The 8440-nt window shown below is 52.0% G+C and overlaps 1 protein-coding gene across 2 annotated transcripts; it reads right to left on the bottom strand.

Moving 5' to 3' along the window:
• Positions 1–2714: 2714 nt before the first annotated feature.
• On the bottom strand, positions 2715–7930 carry LOC127946267 (fibroin heavy chain-like). Of its 2 annotated transcripts, XM_052542729.1 has the most exons (5): positions 7755–7930; positions 7380–7511; positions 5541–6728; positions 3403–3824; positions 2715–3120 (listed from the first exon to the last, which is right to left on the bottom strand). In XM_052542729.1, the coding sequence occupies exons 1-5, from the start codon at positions 7846–7848 to the stop codon at positions 2878–2880; spliced, it is 2079 nt and encodes a 692-aa protein (XP_052398689.1). In that variant the 5' UTR covers positions 7849–7930; the 3' UTR covers positions 2715–2877. The 2 variants fall into 2 exon arrangements, with proteins under 2 accessions (XP_052398689.1, XP_052398690.1); XM_052542730.1 differs by lacking the exon at positions 3403–3824 and having other exon boundaries at positions 2715–3146.
• Between the last annotated feature and the right edge of the window lie 510 nt (positions 7931–8440).

Raw genomic sequence — 8440 nt, forward strand, 5'->3', positions numbered from 1 at the left:
TCTGAGTTACATGTACGTTTGTGTATGAGTGTATGACATTATTGTTGTTAATATGATTAATCAGCCTACCACGCAATTAATGAATGAATTATTATTATTATTATTATTATTTTTTTTAATCCCTTGCACCTGTAATTTACACATATTTTGATGGAACGACACATCTATTTAGCTTTTAATAAAAATAAATTGAAGGTTGCCTGCAAAGAGCCTTGCTGAATTGTAAGAGTGTTCAGTTATGCTCCATCTTACAGGATCAATCATAAGAGCAACCAAATATAAAATATCAAGACATGATGTTGATTCTTTTTTTCTTTTTTTTTCATTCACGGAAATCATGACCGATTTGTCTCTGGAGACTGGATTTGAGAACAACAAAGCACCTTTACAATGGTTTGGCAGAAGACCTCAGAGGAGGATTTGCTTCGCGTGTGTTTTTCTTCCTTCGCAGAGAAACTGTCTCTCTCTCTCTGTGTTTCTTTGTCACTGATCAAACTGTGTGTTTGGGAAGCAAACTTTGCCAAGCTGAATCACAGACGGGTCTTATCATACCTGTCAAGCTGTTATGTTGTTGGCAAAGTCCCAGAATACACTGCTAAAATTTACAGTGCTATGAAACACTGTTCTGATGTGAAATTAAATAAAGAAAATTATTAACCGTGTTTCATCATAGTGCTTATCTTGATATTAGTGTTACAATGCAATTTTGCATAGAGTAAATCTTCCTGGTTCTCATCTGACCAGTTAACAATAACTAATATCAAACTGATGTATATTTGTCAAGTGTTTTTTATTGGAGGTGTATTTACAATCCGCTCGTTTGCATATCTATTCAGTGGGCAGAATCTGACAGTATTCAAACACACACAAATCAAGAGGGAAGGATTCTATTAAATCCAAAATGGAATGCTTTGAAAATCTATTATCTTAACACAGCATATATCTCTAAATCTGCTCTGAATCCCTTATTCAATCTGGAAGCCGCATACGAATGCTGCTGATGCCAGTGCTGGAAACAGGTCATTTACAAGAAGGAAAATGCGCAACTCAGAGGATTATTTACATGCCACAGTACAGGTGATCTCAGGATGTCTTTGCAAAAATAAATACGGGATTATCTGGATACAATGGTACTATTGTTTTGGTGCAAAAATCACTTTATAAATCCTAGTCAGGAGAAGATTAAAGCATACATGCATCTCCACCTCATCTCCTCCCCAAAATAACCATATATGGAGCTTACAACGCCTTGTTTTACTATGGACAACCTCATCTGGATATCCTTTCCATGCATATTCACATGCATGTGACACAATGTTTAACACTGAGACCTTAAGGAAATATGAGATGGGGATTATAATGTCATTTGTGCCATACACATACATTTTTATTGCTAAAGATTATGCAGTATCCTTGTTATGTTTTATAAATATCCATAAAAAAAAAGGCTCAAAGTTGTTCTCAGATATATTTAGAATAGAGTTGATATCATTCTTTTACACTGGACAGAGAGTATTTAAATCGTTTTAAACAATTCAAATTTAAAATTAAAAATATATGCAGCTTTGCTGATGAACATCTTTAGCTATTTTTAGTGGAAACAGGCCCATATTTATTGCAGTGTAAATACAATTGTCTGGTTCGGCAAGTCACAGACACAGTATTTTAAAAGGAAATGTGGAAATCTTACACTTTTCTCCTAGTTATATCCTTCAAATATAGTGGTATTTTTCATTATGATGTGGAGATGTACATATGTATGCCAAGTTATTTTTTTTTCTAAATCATGATGTGCGTGAAAAATTGCTATGCCCATTTTGTGAGTATAGAAAATGTATAAATGAGACCCCTGGTGACTGTGGAGGCCATTTGAGTAAAGTGAACTCATTGTCATGTTCAAGAAACCAGTCTGAGATGATTTGAGCTTTGTGACATGGTGCATTATCCTGCAGGAAGTAGCCATCAGAAGATGGGTACACTGTAGTCATAAAGGGATGGACATGGTCAGCAACTATACTCAGGTAGGCTGTGGCATTTAAATGATGCTCAGTTGATACTAAGGGGCCCAAAGTGTACCAAGAAAATACCCCCCCCCCCCCCCACAGTTACACCAGCACCAGCCTGAACCGTTGAGACAAGGCAGGGTGGATCCATGATTTCATGTTCTTACGACACAATACTGCCACCTGGGAGCTCAACCAGGTAGTGGCGCTGGAGTATTAACGTGGTGTAATCATAACAGAACTGTTCATATTAAATATTGCGGACATGCTAATACCGGTGTATCGCAGCACCTCTACCATGAAACATTTTAAATAAAGCCTTACTTTATTTAAACCGTATTTTTCACAAACACACCAAGCTTTATTCTAATTCTAAGTCCACTATAAGCTTTTGACCTGTAACATCGGTTATGCTATTCCTAGATTTATTAGGACGACGGTTTATTAGAAACATGCCATCTTTAATGTATTGCCTCAAGAATCACAAGAACTTATGGAACCATTTTCAGCATTCATGAAAGGTTTCTAGAGCACCAAATCGGCATTATACAATGACTTCCAACTGGAATAATGGCTGCAGACTTCAGCTACCCAAGAATAAATTTAAATACACAAAACAGTTCTTTTAAATTGGCAAAAAAAGATTGATCCTTACAGGACTGATGCCAGAGAGCGGTCATGTGAGAGCAAAGAGATACCAAACACCAACTCTTCAAATCAAGCAATTTTATTTTTTATTTGAGGTGATGGTAGTGGTAGAAAGTCAGAAAATCTTCCTAAACCGTTTGAGCAAACAGGGAAAACATGCCATCTGAACAAAAGCATTGGAAAAGATCCCCAGAAAGTATTATGCAAAATTCCTATGAACATGTACCTAAAGACAACATTGACCTTTGCCACATCCCCGACAATTCCCTTGACCACTTCCCTGTCCAGCTCCACTTCCCTGGCCATAGCCGCTTCCCTGTCCTGCTCCCGCGCCCTGGCCATAGCCGCTTCCCTGTCCTGCTCCCGCGCCGCTTCCCTGTCCTGCTCCCGCGCCGCTTCCCTGTCCTGCTCCCTGGCCATAGCCAGTTCCCTGTCCTGCTCCAGCGCCGCTTCCCTGTCCTGCTCCAGCGCCCTGGCCATAGCCGCTTCCCTGTCCTGCTCCAGCGCCAGTGCCCTGGCCAAAGCCGCTTCCCTGTCCTGCTCCTGCTCCTGCGCCGCTTCCCTGTCCTGCTCCTGCTCCGCTTCCCTGTCCTGCTCCAGCGCCCTGGCCATAGCCGCTTCCCTGTCCTGCTCCAGCGCCCTGGCCAAAGCCGCTTCCCTGTCCTGCTCCAGCGCCCTGGCCAAAGCCGCTTCCCTGTCCTGCTCCAGCGCCCTGGCCAAAGCCGCTTCCCTGTCCTGCTCCAGCGCCAGTGCCCTGGCCATAGCCGCTTCCCTGTCCTGCTCCAGCGCCGCTTCCCTGTCCTGCTCCAGCGCCCTGGCCATAGCCGCTTCCCTGTCCTGCTCCAGCGCCGCTTCCCTGTCCTGCTCCAGCACCCTGGCCATAGCCGCTTCCCTGTCCTGCTCCTGCTCCAGCGCCCTGGCCATAGCCGCTTCCCTGTCCTGCTCCAGCGCCGCTTCCCTGTCCTGCTCCAGCGCCGCTTCCCTGTCCTGCTCCAGCGCCGCTTCCCTGTCCTGCTCCAGCGCCGCTTCCCTGTCCTGCTCCAGCGCCGCTTCCCTGTCCTGCTCCAGCGCCCTGGCCAAAGCCGCTTCCCTGTCCTGCTCCTGCTCCAGCGCCGCTTCCCTGTCCTGCTCCAGCGCCGCTTCCCTGTCCTGCTCCAGCGCCGCTTCCCTGTCCTGCTCCTGCTCCAGCGCCGCTTCCCTGTCCTGCTCCAGCGCCGCTTCCCTGTCCTGCTCCAGCGCCGCTTCCCTGTCCTGCTCCAGCGCCACTTCCCTGTCCTGCTCCAGCGCCACTTCCCTGTCCTGCTCCAGCGCCACTTCCCTGTCCTGCTCCTGCTCCAGCGCCCTGGCCATAGCCGCTTCCCTGTCCTGCTCCAGTGCCCTGGCCATAGCCGCTTCCCTGTCCAGCTCCTGCGCCCTGGCCATAGCCGCTTCCCTGTCCTGCTCCAGCGCCGCTTCCCTGTCCTGCTCCAGCGCCCTGGCCATAGCCGCTTCCCTGTCCTGCTCCAGCGCCCTGGCCAAAGCCGCTTCCCTGTCCTGCTCCAGCGCCCTGGCCAAAGCCGCTTCCCTGTCCTGCTCCAGCGCCGCTTCCATGTCCTTCTCCAGCACCCTGGCCATAGCCGCTTCCCTGTCCTGCTCCAGCACCCTGGCCATAGCCGCTTCCCTGTCCAACTCCCGCGCCACTTCCCTGTCCTGCTCCTGCTCCAGCGCCGCTTCCCTGTCCTGCTCCTGCTCCTGCGCCGCTTCCCTGTCCTGCTCCAGCACCCTGGCCATAGCCGCTTCCCTGTCCTGCTCCAGCGCCGCTTCCCTGTCCTGCTCCAGCGCCGCTTCCCTGTCCTGCTCCAGCGCCGCTTCCCTGTCCTGCTCCAGCGCCGCTTCCCTGTCCTGCTCCAGCGCCGCTTCCCTGTCCTGCTCCAGCGCCGCTTCCCTGTCCTGCTCCAGCGCCGCTTCCCTGTCCTGCTCCAGCGCCGCTTCCCTGTCCTGCTCCAGCGCCGCTTCCCTGTCCTGCTCCAGCGCCGCTTCCCTGTCCTGCTCCAGCGCCGCTTCCCTGTCCTGCTCCAGCGCCGCTTCCCTGTCCTGCTCCAGCGCCACTTCCCTGTCCTGCTCCTGCTCCAGCGCCACTTCCCTGTCCTGCTCCTGCTCCAGCGCCACTTCCCTGTCCTGCTCCTGCTCCAGCGCCACTTCCCTGTCCTGCTCCTGCTCCAGCGCCACTTCCCTGTCCTGCTCCTGCGCCACTTCCCTGTCCTGCTCCTGCGCCACTTCCCTGTCCTGCTCCTGCTCCAGCGCCACTTCCCTGTCCTGCTCCAGCGCCACTTCCCTGTCCTGCTCCTGCTCCAGCGCCACTTCCCTGTCCTGCTCCTGCTCCAGCGCCACTTCCCTGTCCTGCTCCTGCTCCAGCGCCACTTCCCTGTCCTGCTCCTGCTCCAGCGCCACTTCCCTGTCCTGCTCCTGCTCCAGCGCCACTTCCCTGTCCTGCTCCTGCTCCAGCGCCACTTCCCTGTCCTGCTCCTGCTCCAGCGCCACTTCCCTGTCCTGCTCCAGCGCCACTTCCCTGTCCTGCTCCAGCGCCACTTCCCTGTCCTGCTCCAGCGCCACTTCCCTGTCCTGCTCCAGCGCCACTTCCCTGTCCTGCTCCTGCTCCAGCGCCCTGGCCATAGCCGCTTCCCTGTCCAGCTCCTGCGCCCTGGCCATAGCCGCTTCCCTGTCCAGCTCCTGCGCCCTGGCCATAGCCGCTTCCCTGTCCAGCTCCTGCGCCCTGGCCATAGCCGCTTCCCTGGCCATAGCCGCTTCCCTGGCCATAGCCGCTTCCCTGGCCATAGCCGCTTCCCTGGCCTGCTCCAGTGCCGCTTCCCTGTCCAGCTCTTGCGCCCTGGCCATAGCCGCTTCCCTGACCAGCTCCTGCGCCCTGGCCATAGCCGCTTCCCTGTCCAGCTCCTGCGCCCTGGCCATAGCCGCTTCCCTGTCCAGCTCCTGCGCCCTGGCCATAGCCGCTTCCCTGTCCAGCTCCTGCGCCCTGGCCATAGCCGCTTCCCTGGCCATAGCCGCTTCCCTGGCCAGCACCCTGTCCTGCGCCCTGGCCATAGCCGCTTCCCTGTCCAGCTCCTGCGCCCTGGCCATAGCCGCTTCCCTGTCCAGCTCCTGCGCCCTGGCCATAGCCGCTTCCCTGGCCATAGCCGCTTCCCTGGCCATAGCCGCTTCCCTGTCCAGCTCCTGCGCCCTGGCCATAGCCGCTTCCCTGTCCAGCTCCTGCGCCCTGGCCATAGCCGCTTCCCTGTCCAGCTCCTGCGCCCTGGCCATAGCCGCTTCCCTGTCCAGCTCCTGCGCCCTGGCCATAGCCGCTTCCCTGGCCATAGCCGCTTCCCTGGCCAGCACCCTGTCCTGCGCCCTGGCCATAGCCGCTTCCCTGTCCAGCTCCTGCGCCCTGGCCATAGCCGCTTCCCTGTCCAGCTCCTGCGCCCTGGCCATAGCCGCTTCCCTGGCCATAGCCGCTTCCCTGGCCATAGCCGCTTCCCTGGCCTGCTCCAGTGCCGCTTCCCTGTCCAGCTCCAGCGCCCTGGCCATAGCCGCTTCCCTGTCCAGCTCTTGCGCCCTGGCCATAGCCGCTTCCCTGTCCAGCTCCTGCGCCCTGGCCATAGCCGCTTCCCTGTCCAGCTCCTGCGCCCTGGCCATAGCCGCTTCCCTGTCCAGCTCCTGCGCCCTGGCCATAGCCGCTTCCCTGGCCATAGCCGCTTCCCTGGCCATAGCCGCTTCCCTGGCCAGCACCCTGTCCTGCGCCCTGGCCATAGCCGCTTCCCTGGCCATAGCCGCTTCCCTGGCCAGCTCCTGCGCCCTGGCCATAGCCGCTTCCCTGGCCATAGCCGCTTCCCTGGCCAGCTCCTGCGCCCTGGCCATAGCCGCTTCCCTGGCCAGAACTGCTTCCCTGGCAAGTTGCCTGACCTCTTCCCTGGCCACGCGGTTCACTGCATGCAAAGCCACCGGTGGTTGGGCAACATTTCTGTGTGGCAGGACACTGGCCATCATTGAAACAGCTATCACCACAGAGTGGAATCATCTCCGGTATGGGACATTGACCTGGCTTCACTGCGTGAACACAGATAGTCAGCTTTAGTTTGTGCATATAGACCAGAGATTCTTAAATCTGGACTTCGAGATCCACATTCCTGCAGAGTTTAGCTCCAACCCTAATCAAACACACCTGAGCATGTTAATCAGTGCCAATCAATGTCTTTGGGATCATTAGAAAAATCTGAGGTAGGCGGCTTTGATCAGGGTTGGGGAATAGCAAGTTTTATCTAAAGAAAGAATTCCATTCGTAGTCAGTGGTTCTCAATTCCAGTCATGGGGGACCTCTTGCTCTGCACGTCTCCCTTACTTAACACACCGGATTGAAATCATCAGCTTGTTGGTCCAGTTCCTGGATCTCTCTCCTGACAAGCGGATGATCACAATCTGGGGTGTTAAATAAGGGGGACTTGCAAAGGGATGGCTTTAGCAAGGGACGAGCAAGGGGTCCCTGGGAGTGGAATTGAGAACCACTGTTTGAAGTATTATTCCTCTTTATTTTGTAAATCCATCTGGTCCTTAAAGCCATCCCAAGGAATGATTTCAATCTGACTTTAGAGGAGAACAACTAAAGGCAAACTCTCTGCTTAGAACTTACATTGAATCCAGAGTGTTACTAGTATGTGTGTGTGAGTTTAGCCTTAGCATCGATTATTAACTGAAACTCACTGAAAACAGGCAGCACGCAAACAGGCCCAAATTCAAATCGACAGCATTTGTGCCCTCCAGGGCAGTCTTCATCAGAGAAACAGCCTCGATGGGATGGTTCGACCATCAGCCTCTCCGGACAGAAACCATCCACTAGAGAATTCAAGAGGATTATAAGGGGAGGCCAGGGGAGTGCGGTTTCAGCATTGGTAAATCTGTGGTTTTGCAATGGGTCTCAAACCGAAATACAAAGTTTATGCATTTGTCTGCTTCAAATCAAAAGCGGTTTAAAACCTACTACTCATTCATAAACTATGTTAACTACTTTCAAAGACTGAAAGTCACTCATTTCTGCATTTCTTCAGGTTCTGTAATGAAATTAACAGATCTTTTCACCTGGGGTTCGTCTTTGAATAGCGTGAGCTATGCTGAAGTATCCAAACAGACAGAAAAAAACAGCAATCAACGAGAAATACATTTGAGCTGTCATCCTCCCAGCCTGTGATCTCTGCAGGAAAATGCAGTGAATCGGTGCGTCAGGAGAAGCAGACAGCAAAGAGCACAAAACTAAAACGATTACGTGTTGCTGCACTATCAACTTCTGTAAAATGGGATTTTAAAGATTCAAGGAAAACAGGTTAATTCCAACCCTGATCAAACTCACCTGCCTGTAGCTTTCTAGTAATCTGAAATGCCTTGATTTGCTTGTTCAGGTGTGTATGATTGGGGTTGGAGCTGCTGAATGCTACGTTCTAGCCATGTCATAAATTTACGCTGGGTACACGCCAAAACATAATCGGTCTGATTTTGGGCCGATTTCTCCGCTTCTGACAATCATAGCTATGTCCCGATTATCTTCACTGTTCTACAGATTATTTTATCTGATTTTCTCTTGCCGTGAGGTGTATGTGTGTCCGAATCTGATCGAAAGAACATCGGAGACACCCCGATCGCTAAACGTAAATATTCAACACGTTTAATATTTACGATCAGAATCCTGATGTGTGGGGGGGAAGCCCGAGGACAAAACGTGCACGCTCTGGAGATTATCACGTGAAACGAAACCGTATCCAATCAGAAAG

The sequence above is a fragment of the Carassius gibelio genome, chromosome A24, assembly GCF_023724105.1.
Source record: "Carassius gibelio isolate Cgi1373 ecotype wild population from Czech Republic chromosome A24, carGib1.2-hapl.c, whole genome shotgun sequence".
Lineage (NCBI taxonomy): Eukaryota > Metazoa > Chordata > Actinopteri > Cypriniformes > Cyprinidae > Carassius > Carassius gibelio.

What these genes read in the sequence shown, in the direction of transcription:
- LOC127946267 (XM_052542729.1), bottom strand. Translation starts at nt 7,848, where the DNA reads ATGACAGCTCAAATGTATTTCTCGTTGATTGCTGTTTTTTTCTGTCTG. An exon ending in TATTCAAAGACGAACCCCAG is followed by an intron (nt 7,512 to 7,754) that starts GTGAAAAGATCT and finishes TGAATTCTCTAG; the next exon opens with TGGATGGTTTCTGTCCGGAG. An exon ending in TGGCCAGGGCGCAGGAGCTG is followed by an intron (nt 3,825 to 5,540) that starts GTCAGGGAAGCG and finishes GAGCAGGAGCAG; the next exon opens with GACAGGGAAGCGGCGCTGGA.